At 38.2% G+C, this 18,532-nt stretch overlaps 1 protein-coding gene across 1 annotated transcript; it reads right to left on the reverse strand.

Annotated features, from left to right (window-relative positions):
• Positions 1–5,458: 5,458 nt before the first annotated feature.
• On the reverse strand, positions 5,459–17,838 carry b4galnt1b (beta-1,4-N-acetyl-galactosaminyl transferase 1b). The gene is made up of 12 exons (XM_079242625.1): positions 17,723–17,838; positions 16,220–16,320; positions 14,747–14,970; positions 14,468–14,644; positions 13,794–13,900; positions 12,392–12,429; positions 11,920–12,100; positions 10,205–10,297; positions 9,908–10,095; positions 9,693–9,833; positions 9,361–9,598; positions 5,459–6,717 (listed from the first exon to the last, which is right to left on the reverse strand). Exons 3-12 carry the CDS (start codon positions 14,959–14,961, stop codon positions 6,500–6,502), a joined length of 1,596 nt encoding a protein of 531 aa, XP_079098751.1. The 5' UTR covers positions 14,962–14,970; positions 16,220–16,320; positions 17,723–17,838; the 3' UTR covers positions 5,459–6,499.
• Between the last annotated feature and the right edge of the window lie 694 nt (positions 17,839–18,532).

Here is an 18,532-nt window from a genome sequence, read left to right on the forward strand (position 1 = left end):
ATATGTTCTGATATAAATCATGTCTAAATTATTCAGTTTAAATAAACTTTTGCCACATAGACTGGCAACTTGTACCCTCCCTCTGCCCTACTGATGGCTGGGATAGGCTCCAGCCTCCCTGCGACCCTGAACTGGACTAAGAAGTTAAGAAAATGGATGGATGGATGGAAATGTGAAAGAAAAGGTTTGACTCCTCGTCAGCAAAGCAAACCTATTGATTTGCATCTCCCTCTTGTGGAGAGTTATCACCATTGCTCATCTATCAAAGATTGACTTAAATAATGATGTTCAGGCAGTAATACTTTGTGTTTTTTGCAGTTGCCAAATGTTTTGCATAAGCACCAGACAAAATGTCATATTAATTCTCACTCTCACTGTTGTTTTTTTCTTCACCTCTGGGAACTATTGCAGCACCTCAAATCTCTTGCAACCAGCAGAGCTTATTTCTAATCCACACTGTGTGATTTATTGAGTCCCGAAGGCTCATTGTTCATGTTCACTATCAGACAAACGGAAGAGAGGTCATGCTCCTGATCATCTGACATGCGCACTGCTTTGACATCTATAGGTGGGAGGAGGTGGTTATTTTGGAAGTGGGTAGCTCTATTTCTCATACCGCCTTGGGATTTTCACTCTTCCCACTTCTGAGAGACAGTGCTTGGCTGCTGTCAACCCTCTTCACAGGGGTTTGTGGTCCATGGCTGCGAAGTGCTCTGGCTGGGACGTTCCTCTGGCCTTCTGTCATCTGGGGAGATAAGTGGTCGTACCTGTGGTGGGCTGGCTGGAACTGGTGCTCTGGGGGTGGCCTATTGGTCTGCTTCTGATCTTTTCAGGGGATTAGTTGTACTTGCATAATTAGCACTCATCACTAGTCATTTCTGTTATTTTGTCCACACATTTACTAATGTGCGGATAATCATTAATAAATGCAGCTGATGTTTTGTTTTTTCCGATTCATGCGATTGTTTTCCAGCTTCTTCGTCTTGTTTGAAGATGTTCCAGATGCACATCAGCTCTGTTTATCTTCCTTTTTTCTCTCTCAGGTGAAGCAGCTGGTTGTTCTGTTTCCACTGAACAGCTGATGCTGTTGCTTTCTACCTGGGATCTTTCTCTCCTTTATCTTCTCTTCTTTTCTTCTGTTGTTACTTTTGATTCAGACAACTGCAATCTAAACGTTCAAGTGAGATTTAATTCTTTGGAGGGGAATTTAAATAACTCCATCTAATACTTATCAGTCACACTTTTGCACTGTTGGGGGACCGCTGCAGATTGTTGTCCCGTTGATGGAGTCACATTTTCACATTTAATCTGATTTTTAGACAGTAGCTGACATACTGTCCTTCTGCTGCAAAAAGACTTCTTCTCATCCTTTCATCATTCGGTGTCTGCAGAAAAGCAGCTTGATGTGTTTTATTGTGAGGAAGGTCATCTGTTCTTTTTGGGCTTTACTTAATTCAGTATAAATAAACTAATGCAACACTTTCTCAAAGAGCTCTACTGTTGGTTTCTGTTTATTGAATTTGACCCCTCAAAATTTTTTATATGAAGTAGGTTTGTTCCCCTTTTTGTTCCTTTCCTTGCTTAATCATATCCTCATTGGCTTTTCCTTCATTTTTCTATTTGCTCAAGTTTTTAGAATATGATACAAACTGAAAATATTGTTTTTAAACTTGTTTTTATAAATAAAATTCACATAATTATTCACATATCAAGGTTTCTCGTTGCTGTCCTGGAAGCATCACGTCAGATTTTTACTTTACCACTTCTTGATGACATGTCATTTCACAGTATTTTACAGAATTTTATACATTTTCATTATTTTTTGTTTTGTTTTTGTCTGTTCTGATAATTCCATTAATGATGCTTTTAAATAGCGTTGTCTTCTTTTCCATGCAGGAATGCTGAAAGGGTCAGTCTCTTTTTATTGAGTAAAAAATTTGAGTTACAATAGAAACTCTAAATATTATTTCAAAGTGGGGCTTATTTGTCTTTAATTTGACCCAGGGATTAATTTAAATGCAATAAATGAAACTTATAATAGTGTTTTTTCTTTAGCATAAAAGCCTTTGTTTGTTATTAAAATACTATTACTATGATATACTGTTTGCATTTATTTCCAAAACTATTTCAATGCTCAACTTACAGTCCACAAAAGCCACTGAACATAAATAAGTCTGTATTGTGTGATTGTCTTCTGGTGTAAATACCACTGAAAATATTCAGTTTTCTTATTTCATCTGACATCAAAATGCCACATTCTTGCATGTTTCAAACACCTTTTAGTTTGAGCAAATATGTCATAAGTGCTTAACACTTCCATGAGATGATAAAACAAAACAAAAATTTTGACATTAGTGATTAAATGACATATTCTTCACCTCACCGGCGTTCCCTCCAGAAATGAAAACACAATATTTTTTCCCCACACACTTTTTTATTAATAGTTTAAATTAAAAAAGGGCTCATAATTCGGTCATCAAGCTATTCTTGTCAGTGTTTTCAGGGTAAAGCAGGCAATATATTATATTTGTGTGTTAACATGACAAATGCCAGTAATTAAAAAAAAAAAATCAGTTTTTCTCAACATCTGTTTAAAAATTCAATATGGGGCAAACATTTGAACATAGGGAAGTGTAAAACCCTTAAATAATATAGTGATATTTTATATGTCAACAGAGTTAAAAGAACAAATAAACAACAAAATAATGATGATAATAATAATAATAATAATAATAATAATAATAATGATGATGTGGGAAAAAACTCTATAAGAAACAAAATTTCCCTCTTTCAAAAACAAATAAAACTAAAACTCTTGGACTCGTTGTTGCTGACAAATAACTTAAAAACTTATTTTACACATCAGAAAATAATTTACTGACTCAACAGCGCCATCTGAAGGCCATATTAAACAACAGCATCGTCACTTTAGGGATTTCATTCTTAGACAACACTATTTCAAAGTATAAACACCATGTTGCTCACTTGTTCCAGAAAGCGGGTTTTGTTGAAACTCAGAGTTGGGGGAAACTCTGGGTTTCTCATTCCAGAAAGCGAGGTAAGTCTTACCCTGAGTCTGTTACCATGGTGACTGACTATCAATGATTAATCAAACAACACCATTTTGCAATTACTCTGATTTGTAGGCCGTAGATATCTGACATGACAGCCTGTGTATACATGATGACATCACAGGAAGATTTGCACTTCGTGCTGTGATACTTTCTGAAAACTTTATAACAATAATAATATTAATAGTTATAAAAATATTTATAACATTGGTAACACCAAACATTTGAGAAGGACAATCTGGAATCATCTAGAAAGTCCTCACACATGTCTGAGACCATCTTTCATAAATGTGTGATGGTAGAAAACTACTGTCGGTCTCTCTAGATCCCAGCAGACGGGGTCCCTCACCATCTTCTTCCTCCTCTAATGATGAAGAATATTCTGATTCAGTATATTTTAAACACCCAAATGTGGCAAAATCTCAGAGTTGACTCCTTACAACAGCAGGTTTTCCTATTGTCATTGGACATTTTTAGAAACAGAAACATGTGATATAGGCCTGTAAAGTCTGTTTATTTGGCGAGACAATATGTACTGAAGGGGTTAAAACAACATTTTGTTTGGTTTAAAGAATGAGATGTAAAAATAATCACTGAATATTTGATTTATTGGCCAGTGTGAAAAAAAAAATGGATGTCCAATCACGCTAGAGTACAATACATCACGTTACTAAAAGATTTACTTCAGTGGTTGCCATGGTGAATCCAGATAACAGGGTTCCACTGATGATGGCTTTTTGGTGTGGTTTAAACTCTGGATAAAGATACTTAAAGTTGATTGAACCAACTCAAAGCAGCTGATCTGGAACTGAAAACTCTGAGTTGCTCAGCCGTAAGTTAACCCAGAGTTTCTGAGAAAGCTCAGAGTTTGTTGAACCTCCTTTCTGGAACAGGCAGGCACTCTCCTCTCTGTTGCCTCACAGCCTTCGTCTTTAACTCTGACTACTTACACCGTTTCAAAATGCCACAAGATCACCAACTCCTTCGCTTTTGTCTCAGTGTGTTCGTTTTTTCTCTCATCAAACATGCACTTTGGTTCATCATCAAGTGGACAGTGAGACAGTGGCAGGCAAAGACAAAGCTCTTTCCAGATGAGGCTAGGGGGGTTGGGTTAGGGTTAGGGTCAGGGTTACAACACATGTGACTCCTGATTGTTAGAATAAAAAGTTTCTCCTGAACACGTGTGATTCAAGAGCAACAATGGACATATCAGACTTAATTAGCAGACTTATGCAGAGCTTGAAATGCACAAATTGGAGGAGGAGAGGAGTATGTAGCAGGTTTTAAGCCAAGAATGGACCAGACGAAAAATACTTTTTTTTTCTTGTTCTTGCAGCCTTGAGAACAAATACAAGTGGAGTATGTAACAAGCTTAGAGCTTGTATTACTCCAGGATGGACATTTGTTTGAATGCACGTGAGGTGTAAACCATAAAGCGCCAACGTTCCTGTGATTTATGTCGCATGATGCTTTTCACTTCCACTTTACCAAAGGTCGCTGACAAACCAACTTCTTCCTTCCTTGTGCATCCTTAGTGTTTCTGTATTCAAGTTTTATCAATAGTCCCTCTCTCCACATCATATAATCTTTTCCAGTGTCAATGGAAATGGCCACTACACTTTCTTTATTAACCTGGGCTTTCTTTATTTCATGCCGGAAACACACTGCTGGATCCATGGTATTCCTTCTTGTCTGAAAGCCACTTTGGTAATTAGCTAAATATCCTCAACTTTCATTTATCATTAATGATCCTAACCCTAACCCCTGACCCAAAATTTAGCAAACAACAGACGTCAAAGCAACTGGTCTAGAATTTATAAGAATGCAGTCATAACCTGCCTTGCGTACTGGTACAACCACAGCTTTTTGTCCGACTTTTTGGCAACTTACCACAGTCCCAAACTTTGTTGTAGAGATATATTGAAGTATCCTTGGCTGCTTCGTTCAGATTATTTGTAATGTATAGCATTATATTTGATCAGTTCCCCGTGTGACAACTTGAATTTCCTGTATGCTTTCATTAATTCTGTTTTCACAAAAGGTGCCTGCCCATTTCCCTTGTCACTCAAGCTGCACTTCAATTACACCTACAATTGTGCAAAACCTAAATATCGCAATAAAAAGTTACAATGGAAACAGTTGCTAAATATTGCTAAAATGTTTTTATGCTCTCATGAGGTGGTTTTTTAGACGTTTTGTTTTATACATATATATATATAAATATATATATATATATATATTTATATATATATATATACATACATATATATATATATATATATATATATATATATATATATATATATATATATACATTGCAAAAGTGTAAAGGAAAAAATGGGGGGGGGCATCTGACCAATTCATTTCCAGTACAGATGGTGCGGTATGGAATAAACTACAGCAATTTTCAGAGTTTAACGATGAATAAGAAAAGAAAATGAGGCAAGGTCTCTGCAGCACATAGAAAACCCACAAATAATGCAGATTTGTATGCTGAAAACACTGTTGAATGGAAACACCTACAAACCGGAATTGTTGTTGAAACTTACAAACATCACTTTTGTATTGCAAAAAATAGTAGTGGGAAAGCAGCTTAAGACTATTTAAACAAAAGACAGAGAACAGACACAAGCTACATTTGCTTTACGGGATTTTACAAGAATTGCGACTTCTGCAAGGTAGCCACGAAGCGTTATTTCAGCATTTTTTACTTCCTGGAGAGAATTTGCCACCACTTTTCAAAGCCCTTCTCCCCCATTTCTTTTTCTAATTCATTTTAAAACTCTGGAATTTGCTTTCATGTGAACCGTACCATGCCATCTTTACAGGAAATGAACTGGTCACCTCACCCCCTATGTCACGTCCAGGCAGATGGAAATGCATAAAAAGTGTCCATTACACTTTGCCATATACTTCTATATTGATATGCCTGAAAAATCCCTTCATGAGAGCAGGAAAGCATTTTAGCAATGTTTGAGAGCTTGTTTTTGTAAATGTAGGTGTTTCCATTAGCCAAATTTTTATTATGATCTTTAGGTTTTGTGCAGTTCTAGGTGTAATGGAGACTCAACTACAGATACACATACCTGTTGAAGTTTCTTAGAATAACTTAAGAATGTAAATCCAGAAAAGACTGACAATACATTATCCCTTTATAACCCTGCAAGAGTATTTCTTGTCATGTAGTTTTACAATCAGAGCTGATTTTCTGCTGTTGCCATTCCTGAGTTAAACTACACCTTTACTTTTTTAAGTAGACTTTCCTTTAGCTCAGTGCTAAAACTGAAACCAGAAAAGACATGACAATGTTTCCAAAATAAGGAAAATCTAAATGATGGTTATAAATCTGAAACGATGCAATAGAGGAGAAATTCTTTGGCAACTTAGGAAGAGCAGCGGAACCTTAGGGATGAAGAGGGGAGGGAGAACTAATTACGAGTCAAACACTGAAATCTGTTCTTAAAGAACAGGAGGCCATTTTTTGTGCGCGTAGCATCAGATGAGGCAGTTGGATATCGGAACTTAGTATAAGTCTTGTCGCTCTCTGACTGGCTGACCCAGGGGAGTTTGATTTTGGTTGCATGATTGACAATGACATCATCACAGGAGCCCACGTGGAGAGATCCCAGGCCGTCAATGAAAAACTCTAAAATACATGGAGAGAAAAAAAAAATCATTCAGTTATATTCAATTAATTATCAGCACTTGTTGAAAGCCTCTAATGATATCAGCGGTATCTCGTACAGGAAAAGACAACATTTTTGTCAGAAGAGTTGGAACACAGTATAATGGAAACAAAACAGGTGCAATGAGTGACATCTCTAACCACAAACTGAAAGTAGCCGTTTTGCCAGTAAAATGGCAAAGAGGCACATCAGTCAACTGAAATGTATGTAAGCAGATATAGAAGCAGGTTAAAAGGTAAAAATAAAGTTTGAAAGCTAAAAAGTCTCAACGTTAATTATTAATTATGATTTTTATTCTTAGACACAGCTGGAGCCATCTTCCTGTTAATTTCTTCATTACATGTTCTCTAGGTTTTTTTTAAGGACTTTCCAGAGCTCTTCTTCTGTACCTGGTAGATACCTGGCTTCCACTATGATAATCTGTTTTGTTGTAACCTGTCCTCCTAGCTGCTGTTACCGCCAGACAGCCTACAGTATACGGTGACGTTACACTTCAGTAACTTGGATTCGTTCTCTCTCTCACTGCTTAATTATGGTTTTTTTTTGTTGTTGTTTGTGAAAAAATGAGTGAAAATGGCATCAGTCTGTGTGTGTTTCTCTTTAACAATTATCACAGAAATTGGCCGGTGTTCATGGAGCACATTTTCACAATGACTTTGTCATATCCTAGTTTTATGCTGCATTTGTAGATGCTCACATCTGGTATTTTTTTGGACACATCCATTTTTCTAAGTTGGTTCAACTGAAACACCAACTAACTGGTAATAATGTCTTAATAACTGGAACACACTAATGCCTAATATGTTTCAGATATCTCAACAGCTTTAACCCAAAAACCCAGTCAGTGAACACAAAGCATCTCTTTTCTACACACACTTCTTCAGTCAGTGAAAGAGTGGATTTCTGAAACAACAATCTGGGCAGCATCGTGGACGTCAACGCCCCGATCAAACTCAGGACAGTCCATTTCTGTCCTGTGGGCCTCCTGGTTCACCGACAAACTGTGCAGAATCAAAGCTGCTGGTCGTCCCCTTGAGAAGTAGTAAAAGCGTTTCTAGACTTACTGTTATTGAAATAGTCTACCAGGACCAACAAGGGGCCTTCTTAATCTCACTATTTCACAAACCGTCTTCTGCCCAGTTTTGTTTGTTCTTAGGATCACAGTTCGATTCACATGTCGTCCAAAAAGGGAAAAAAATCCAGGAAATTCCAAGCAGCTTTTCTCTACTACAATCCACCTCCTCAAACCTCAGACTTTCCTACTCACAGGAATTACAGAGGAACATTGCAAAAACGTCACAGACCTTTTCAAAATAAACAACATTATATTTCCAGCCCTCTCTGATTCTTCCACCATGCTCAGCCCATCTGTTTGGGCTCTTCAGACCTTTTACCCAGAGGTGTCACATCAGGACGTTTAGGGCATTACCTCAACCCACATTTCCTACAGCTCTGGTGAAAGAGTGCACTGCACCATCAGTCCCCTGAGGGTTGTAAAAATGATTACAATAATAATGTGAAGAAAGGAACATGTGGGAGGGATCACGCTGCAAGAATCAACCCGTTCCAGCAGATTGGATGTTTCCAGGAAAGTGATATGAGAAAGTAAAATGTCCACTGCAGCAGCAACCACAGGCATGTCTCTTCTTCTCTTTTTTCAACAGAGGCATTTAACTCTTGTATAAAGTCTAGTAAGTCGCAGTTACATTTTTACTGGATTTTCCTTAATGTTTTACAGAATTGACTCCAGTTGCACAAAACTGAAACAGGATAAGTTTGGTTGAGCTGTAGTAATCTAAAAGAATTTATGTTAAGTACTGGTGCAGGTTAGTCTCTAAGTGTTCACCATGGCTCCCCTTGGATGGGATGTAGAAGTTTGTTCTGAAGCTCGGAAAGAGCATAATAAAAGCATCTGTGCTGCTCTGAGCATAAAATGGGATCCATGCTTCTGAAAGTTTCTCTCAAATGCTTTGATATTCTTTGGTTACCTTATCCCAGCCACAGTCTGTCTGATAATTATAAAATATGATCATTAGCTGAGCTCATAAGACTGACTTTATGTTCCATGTTGTGTTGAATCACAGCTGATATCAGTGTTGGTATAATGGGATTCCATGTTTTCTAACAAAAATGTTTTCAATTTGTGATAATAAACATCCAAAAAAAATTAGCATAAATTTGCCCAGTAGCAAAAAAAAAGAAAAAAAAAAACGAACAAAAAAAACAAAACAAAAAAAAACCCCCAAAACAAACAAGAAAGAATCTGCTATTTAAAAAGGAAAAGCATTTTAGTTTCAGAACAAGAGCAACCAGCAGCCTCAACTTCCAAAAAGTTGACAGCAACTCATACATGTCTGTTTTTATGCACATGTCTCGCTACAGGAAGGCAGGACGTTGGACTCTGCTTTTCTTAGTTATATCATGTTTAAACTTTTTTACAGGTCTATAAAAAGTATGTGAGTCTGATCAATACATGCATTGAAAAGAAAATACTTTGTATGAGAAACATCTTTATTATAAGAGGAGTTATTTCTGTCTCTGTTTATGTGCGACTTGAACCGGCTGTGGTTTTGATATGAAAACCGTGTTTATGCTGCACTCACCCAGATGAGCTACTCTGGTCAGACGTGGGTCAAAGCCGACCTGCTGGACTTTGTCTGTGCGAGCCAGAAAGAAGTTAATGACTCCATCAGTTACGACGCAGTTGGGGAAACCTTGGATGACATGATGAAATCCTCTCCTCATGTGTAAACAGTCACCATCCTCCTCTCCTGGCTCAATGGAGATGGTCTGTCTGTAGGTGGCAGTGTACCCTGTGACTTCCCGCACTGCACCACCCACCTGCACACACACACACACACACAAATACACATAATCATGTCTCTGAAGTAACACCATTAGTGCACATTCAGGTCAATATCAATCTGGCCCTCACCAGGTCAAGGGTGGTCCTTTCTAATATGTCCACAAGCTTTTCTAGCTTGGTGTTGGCAGTGAAGATGAAGTCATCATCCACCCACAGGACATACTTCGTGGTCACCTGGGACACGGCCAGGTTTCGTCCAGCAAACCAGCCCTACCAGAGAAGACGCTGAGGTTAAGAGTCATGGGCGATTTGTTGGAACAGCGGTGAGGTGAAAACTTTCCTACCTTTCCAAAGGGCATAATGTAGTGTTCAATGTAAGGTCCAGATATCGTTTTGGGATTTTCACTGTCATCAGCTATTATGATGGTGACGGTAGGATAGTATCTTCTGATGCTGTCAATAAGATTCTGAAGCTTGTCATAACGTATGAACGTCTTTGTAGCTACAGTCACAAGAGCGCTTATGTTGTACTCTGCAGACAACAGAAAGAGGAAGTTTTTTTGTTTTTATTATCAAGCTCTTTCATTTCAACAACAGTTTATATGTTTGATGTTTAAGTTGGTGGCATGATGGGGTTGTACCTTCTTGAGATCCAGAGTTGTAAAGTTTTGGCGTCACACTATGACGGATCTTGATACTGAAGGTGGCTTGATGTCCCTCTGTCTCAAATTGCACTAAAAGACAATAAATAAATAAACCTGCTTTAATCGTACAGTAGGATAAAAATAAATTCAGTTCAGCTTTATTTGCATAACGCCAAGACGCACTGCGAATATGAAGCTGATACACATGACTATGAGGCACTAGTTATATTTTAAGGATCTATTATAGGGTTAAGCACATTAATCTTTCTCACATTCTTTAGCAGTAATATTGATCTCAATATTGGATTAATTTTATATTAGGTTTTAATGCAGATGGGACTCAAATTTGATCCATTACTCATCCACTCCACATTCATACTTGGCAGTGGTGCCCTGGGGCACACGAACAAAAACAGCCTCTGAGACCAACATCGAAACATTCATTTACCAGTTATGTTACCCAAGGACACAACATCGGACAACTGGGGAGAGAGATTCAAACCACTGACCTTCCAGTCGTCTGACAATCTGCTCTACCAGCTGAGCCACTGCCACCCAAAATAAGGTAGTAGTTTTGCGTAAAAGAGCTCAACTCAAATTTATTTATCACAGTTTGTCAATTAAGAAAACCGAAGTGCTTTACATGATAAAATGATATAAAAGACGAATAAAAAGGAAAACAATAAAGACACAGTACAATAGTAACATACGCACCAATAAAACAAGAATATAAAATTAAATTAAATTAAATCAACAAGTCGATTGTGTGTCAGAGGTCAAAAGAAATCAATAGAAGAATCTCCCTGAAAACTAATGTCTTAGTTTTGAGTTTCTACGTCCCATACACGAGCCAGCAGATGGTTCCATAAAGAAGGGGCCCAAAAACTGAAGGTTCTGCCACCCATTCTGGTCCTAGATATTCCTGGAACCACCAGTATTTTGGGAACAGAGGTGTCTTTGTGTTAACACAAGCATCTCACATTCTTGTGATGGGTCTCACATTTCAGCCTTGAACAGTTTGGTTTACAAAGGAGTTTGTGGTAAACTGGAATACTGTAACATGTTCAGATCCTCTGACTGCAAAACATCATAACTCCTCCAGTTGGAATGAGGTGTTTGTATCGACATGCTACATTTGGTATTTTCCAAACATGCTGCTGTTTATTATGGTTTAAAAAAAAGAAATCGCCATTTTGGGTTTGGGACATGATTTAAATAGTCTTCATTTGTTAAGATGCTCCTTTTAGATAGAAGAGACTTTCCCTGTGGTCACCCTTCCAAACAAGCCAAGTCTTTCTCTAATTGCACAGTCCTGAACTTTAACATTATACATGCTAACTGAGGCCTCAAACAGCTGAGGAACAATAAAGAAGTGACTATTTCTAACCACATACTGTCAAGTGTCCTTCACAGTGCCTCATTTGCACTTTAATTTCCATTAACAACCCCTGGGCCAGGTTTAAAGTACTTGCCAGTCTGATATACATTGCCAAATGTGCCGTACTGTCTGTAGCATCTCTGTTTTTTAAAAAGATGATCAACATGACTTGTGTCAACCTCCCGACTGCTGCTTTAAATGCATTTTCTCTTTATTTTACTTGGTCCCCGACGTTTACATAACCATCAAACCATCATTAAAGCATTGCTGATGTTGGATTACTAGTATGAGTAAGCGCATCCAGAGCAGATGGCAGTTGAGTTGGAGGTCTCACCTGTATCTGCAGTGTTGGGATGAAACAATGTGTTTGTGTAGGTGACAAACTGCAGCTGGCGGTTCAGGTTCGGCAGCAGGCTGCTAGACAGGCTTATATGCATCTCACCGTCCCCTTTGATTTTCACCCCATCCACTTCTGCTGCTACGTTTAGGGTTCCAAGCGTGGCAGTGATGTTTATCTGAAAAAGGGGACAAATTGAGAGGAGTGAAGACATTGGATATATTTACCAGAAAAGACTAATGGTAAGTCGACTGTACTCATACAATGTTGACAACTCAGTGCTTCACACTACATGCCACATTCACACACACTCATACTCCAATGGACACATCGCAGGCAGTGCAAGGTTCACTGCTTTGCCCAAGCGTGTAGTTAGGGGAAGCCTGGACTCAATCCACCAACATCTGGCTGGTAGATGACTGATCTTCCTCCTGAGCTACAGCGGCCCCCAACTAGTCGAAATACTCACTGAGTAATGATCTCTGGGAAGGTCATGTAGGGCCAAGCCTGGAAATGTCAGACATAAACAGATTTAGTTGCTCCAGCATTTAGAAACAGCCATTTTGGATTTGAAATGGTCCATAAAACTGTATATATATGCAGCATAAACTGTTTTACTGCAATGGACTGGTGACCTGTCCAGGGTGTACCCTGAGTACTGGGTTAAACTCCTTTTTCCCTGAAATGGATGAAGCTGTTTAGAAAATGGAATGGGCTGCATGGTGATGTAGTGGTTAGCACTGGTTCTCGCCAGGTACTCTGGCTTCCTCCCACCATCCAAAAACATGCATGTTAAGTCAGTTGGTTACTCTAAACTGAAATGAGTGTGAGCATGAATGGTTGTTTGCCTCTTTGTGTTTGCCCTGCAGTGGAATGGCGAGCTGTCCATGGCGTACGCTGCAACTTGCACAAGGATTGCTGGGATAGACTCCAGTTTCCCAGCAATCCTTAATTTGACTAAGCGGTTTGGATTGATGTATTTCTAAAAAAAGCCTTCGGTTCGCCACAAAGAGATTTCAAGTTACCACTTTAAGTAATATTGCAATGAACTATTTTTAGTGTTTTGACAACAACATGACTTAATATCTCCCAACATGTCCTCTGCGGTCACATTTATAAATGTCATCTTAAATCTTCTTGTTGTGTTCCTTCCTGGGAACTTCATCTTCACCATCCTTAGAACCAACATCTCTCCTCCACTAACCAACCCAGTGTCTCGTCTTTCTCACTTTGTCCTCTTGTTGCCTACATCCCACCGGTGGCTCAGGTGGTCTTTTAAATCAGGTCTTAAGACATTTTTTAAATTGCTACTGCTTATTCGGACTACAGTGTTTGTTATTTAATTTTTATCTCTCTTCTAAACTATGTACATGAATGTAACTCAATGTTACTTAATGTGAATAACAACAACACAATTTGCAAAACTCCATTCATCAGTTTTCTAACCCACTTGATTTGATTATTTTTAGGTCAGGTAATAAGTGTCAAACTCTGACCCCAGGGCCAATTTTGGCCCTCAGGGTGCTTTTATTTGGCCCAAGAGGCAATAATAAATGACTACTAGAGCTGGCCTGCTGGTATTATGCAGCACATGTACTGCCAATATTACAAACCCTTTCTTCTGTTGACAGTAGTCATAGCAACTCTTTAAGTTCTCATGGCATTAGAAACTTTCTGGTGATGATTTTGTTGGTACTAATTATCAATCTTAGATTATAGCAACACATACAAAAAAACAAACCCTTGAGAAAAATATATGAGGAAAAACAATCAGACTATATCTGTTGTTCACACCATTTTCCAACAGGAATGCTACAAACTTTAACAGCAGAACAGCACTGTCATCATGTCATAAACCCATGAAGTCATACCTGGGATGATGATTGTTTTTAGAGGTCGAACCTCCAGACCCTGCGTTGGGTACTGTAAGGGATTGTTGGCCTCTGCAATGATGAGTACATCTGCAGGTGTCTTTGACCTGGACGAATATTTGCATCGAAAGGATACAAACAGTATATATTAATAAACATCCGGAGGAATAAAATAATTAGACAGTTATGCTTATCTTCTATCAAGATGTATTGTTAATTGAAAACAAACTGAAAACAACACTAACTAAAATATGAGATAAATCATATCACATCAGCCATTACCTCACTGGCTGCCAGCCATTGTTAGAGCGGATGTCTTTGGCAGCCAGCGATTTAATAAAATAAATTATTCTAAAAGAAAAAAAAAAAAGATAAAAGATAAGCAAGCAGATCTAACACTATTAATTTATACCAGTTTGCGTTTTGTCTGCATAAAGTCTGTAGAGATGGGATCATTTGGAATGTCTTTTAGATGGTTAAACAGCTTTTTCCCTGAAAACTAAATGACAAACGCACAATTTTTTTTCAAAAAACAGATGTGAACATATAGATGACAGAAATATGTAGTAGTGAAGCTCATTTTATGTGCATGTTTTGGATCTGTCATAAATGAATGAAAGCATCTCGATGACACAAAGTCAAAAGTAGCCTCTTGGTTTTTCAGTGCTGCTTACCTCCTCTGAAAACTCTCGTACTCTTTGGCCCGTCTTATCTTCATTTCCTCCAACTCAGAGGAATCAAAGGCAGTGTGCAACGGTTGAGCTGACACTCGTGGAAATAAGAGTTGGGAGAAGGGCAGGTTTACTCCTCCACTTTCACCCTCACAAACGCAGCCATTACGCGCCAACAAGCTGGGGAGGAAATCAGACACGTAATCAGCTTGTAGCTCGCAGCTGTTTTTCTGAGTTGCAACTAAAACAGTTCATTTAAGATACTAAAAAGGCAAGTTCTACCTTGCTACGCTATCCCTCACACGAAAAGGGATATTGCTTAACTGTTGGTCTGTTTCCGGGAGCCTCTCTTTGAGATGCCTCTCTACACTTGGCCCTGGTCGCTGCCACACATCCACAGTGGTGTAAGCCCGAGTGGGCCATGAATGGAGGAGAGCCAACACAAGCACTACAGACACCAAGACGCCAAGCAATACTGTCTTCCTCAGAGACCGCATCCTTAAAACCTGATGGAGAAACAGCTGTTTATTGCATGAGTAACAAACTGCTTTCACATGAAAATGCAACAATGTATAAAAAGAGTTCAAATCCAGAACCTCTGTCTTGAGAAAAAAAAAAAAACCAACAACCCGGTTTTAACCCTTTAAAAACACATTACGTAACTTTGTGACCTTAAAACTCCATGTTGCGGACTTGCTGTATGTGGTAGACATTAAAGGGTTAAAACTGTCTGAATCTCAGTGAGGTTTCTGCAGCCTCAGCTGTTGGTATGAATTTCTTGGCATTACCTCCCAAATGCAGCTTCCAGCTTGGAGGAAACGGAAGCGAAAAGAAAACCAGGAGGGGAAGACTCCTCAAATCCTATTTTAACTTTTTATAACTCACATAAAGAAGAGACTGCAAAAGTTTAAACAATAAACCAAAGCAAAACAAAGGCAATGCTGCAGTAGAAACTATATGTTTTCGAAATCAAACCTGGGTGGGTAAACAGACAGAGGTACTTGTTTTTTAAACAACATTCTTTGGATAGTTTTACCTTAACTTTGCTGCGTATGTTGTGAGACCTTCTAATGAAAAACAGCCTGCAGTACTGACCATTTGTTCCATATCAATGCTTGTTCACATTTTACCACCACTACGTTCATAGACAGTCACATAAATGAAACAGCACAGAAAAGACAGCAAAATGACTCCATTCAGCATTTAATGATTAATAACAGAAAGTAGTTTTGTGGGAAGTACTGGCTTTTTCCTATTCTTTTTCCTGGCCCCACTTTCATTCCTAATTTTTTCCTCTATTTTGTCATGTTAACAGATGCAGTTTTTTTCACTTTGAAAAGCACACTATGCTCTTTCTTCTCAACCAGTGATGGAAAAAAAGTATTTTACATATGGATGCATGCACATGTAAAGACTTTTCTTTTACATGTAATCTTGGAGACTCATACTGTGGGGGTATACTTTTGCAGGGACATGTTGAGGCCTGCCTTTTGTATCAGACAAAAAGATTTCAACATGTCCCCAGATGTTTAAGGCAGATTATGTGACTTCGTGATTATGTCATGAGAGTAAAACAATGTGTGGGAGGATTAATCCAGTCTGAACACAGAAAGAAGCTGACCGTCTTGATGAGTCAATACACACAAAATGCAGTTACTAATGATTCAACAATTAATGAATTCCTTTCAGAACTTTTTAACTCTTTTAATTAACATCTCTTAATCACCAGTTTTATCTGCATATAGAGAAATGTACCTCACTGGCTTGATCCAGTCAGTGAAAGGGCAACCTCTGTTGGATCTGCATCTCCAGAAACCATGCAGACACTTGCAGCATCGAGTACGCTCTTGTCCCATCTGAAAAAAAGAAGGCAAAAAAAGTCAGAAAGGTCACAGACTCATTCCTTCAAAAGTAATTGCACCAGCATTGTGTGAAAACAGAGTTTAGTTATGTGCTTGTGTATCTCAGGGGAAACTCTGTATGTTTGGGGGAAGACCAGTTTAGCTTTAAAGTAGAAATCTGAGGTGGACATAAAAAACAAAAAACAAAAAAAACAATGGCACAGAAGGATGGCCAGGATCATCCAGTCACAAGATGCTATTGTATTAAAATGTTAGTTTAGGAAGTTGCTCTAATTTTTAATGTACTCAGAGAAACCATCCCAGTCTTCCCAGCTTAATTAATTATTTAATTTTGAATTCTCCATTAGATGCTCACAAGTGCAATGCATGTCCACTATCAGAGGATTCATCTGTGATGTTCTTAACACTGAGCTTGCTTTCTGTTATTCAGCTTAATTTCTCAACACACTAATCTTTGATTTTTATAACAAATAGGCAACGTTTGACCACTTCAAAAATAGATTGAATATATTAAAAATATATTAAATATATTAAAATATATTAAAAATATATTAAATTACCTTTAAGGAGACATCATGAGCACCTATCCAAAATAATGCATTTATTAGGTAAGTTTTTTTTTCTCATTCTATTTATTACACAAACTGAAGCTGTATTAATGGGAAGAAAAATGCTATTTCACTTAAACTAATGGTGAAAAATACATGTTTCATTTTGAACATCAGAAATCATTTGTAGTTTTGTTCCTGCTAATCAAACCCTTCCACCCCAGTGGTTGCAGCTACCCATGAATGCCAAATTTTAATCTGAAATAACATCCTAAATTAAATATATTGGCAATCCGCACACATGATCAGAGAGGAAACCGAAAATCCGAGGCAATCAGACCGAAGCAGAGAGCCGTGTAGCTGCTCAAAACATCAGAAAACGAGTCTCTGGGAGTCCCGTGGACTGTACATAACAAATACATGGGTCCCTCTCTAAAAGTCCGCGTGCGTGCCATGCAAATTGAACCTACGTCTGCCCCGCAGCCTCCGCACTGTCCATCATCCTCAAGTAAAATCTGAGAGTAAAGCGGTCCTCTGTGCAGCAGTCTCAAGCAGTGGGCAGAAATTCCCGGCTGCACACAAAGGCCTACCATCCTCGCGCATAACAATGCAGGGAAAAACATGTACCCACAAGCTTGACTGGATTTCGGCTGCACACCCTATGTAATAAAATCCCCCATTCCACAAAATGATATATTGAATTTAGACATAAAAAGGAGTAAATACAGAAATAAAGAATTTCGTCTCCAAAAAGAAGAAGAAGAAGAAGAAGAAGAAGAAGAAGAAAAAGACTCTCTATATATAAAAAAACAAAAAAAAAAAACAAAAAAAAAACAAAAAACCCTTACCTCCCCTCCCTGATCGCATTTTCTTTAGAAATGAAACAGTCCAACATTCATCCAGAGCCGGAGATCCTCACAAATGCCGTTGCAAGGTCTTTAAAAAAAATACCTATATGTATCTAGATTCTTTTTTTTTTATTTTTATTTTTTATCATTAGCTTATTACAGAAAATCTCATAAAGAAACAGTCCACCTCAGTTAAGACGCGCGAGTCCCCAGTCACCTCCCTAAAGCATGAAGTCCCACCCCTTTAATGAAACTGTACATCTGCGATTTTGAAAATGGGATTAGATGTAGAAACCAAGACGTGACATGAAAGGATCCGCAAATAGCAACGTTGGGCTACGCTATGGACGGACGCCCCTCTGCGCGCCCCCTCCTGCAACAACGGAGGCTACGGCGCAGCAGCGCACATCCAGCAGACACACAGCGGTCATTTGGCCATGCAAATACATTACACAGTTTATTTTATTTTATTTTTTATTTGTGCATGTGGGTATATGAATATGGCAAGCCAGCAGTAGAGTGGGCGTCTGTGCACGTATATTTACGGTTATTCGTTAATGAATGTTTTTTTCTGTTTCTGTGTTTACGGCAAACACGAAAACTGCAATTTCATCCAACCTTTGTGAACGTTGCACTTGCTGACTTTGGAAATGTCTTTTTTTTTTTTTTTTTTTTTTGCTGATTCTGTTTAATACTTTAACCTTAACATACTCAAAACGCTAATACAGGTTAAAATAATGAAAAAAATACTTCAATTAATTGCACTTTAATAAATAGAAAAGTTATTTACATATAAGGGTTTAATAAGCA

The sequence above is a fragment of the Telmatherina bonti genome (genome assembly GCF_933228915.1).
Source record: "Telmatherina bonti genome assembly, chromosome: 6".
In the NCBI taxonomy this organism is placed as follows: domain Eukaryota; kingdom Metazoa; phylum Chordata; class Actinopteri; order Atheriniformes; family Telmatherinidae; genus Telmatherina; species Telmatherina bonti.

Bases quoted from the DNA above. Each gene is read 5' to 3' on its own strand.
- b4galnt1b (XM_079242625.1), bottom strand. From the start codon at position 14,961: ATGCGGTCTCTGAGGAAGACAGTATTGCTTGGCGTCTTGGTGTCTGTA. The intron at 13,901-14,467 runs GTAAGCAGCACT...ATATTCGTCCAG, and splicing joins TACGAGAGTTTTCAGAGGAG to GTCAAAGACACCTGCAGATG. The intron at 6,718-9,360 runs GTGAGTGCAGCA...CATGTATTTTAG, and splicing joins GACCAGAGTAGCTCATCTGG to AGTTTTTCATTGACGGCCTG.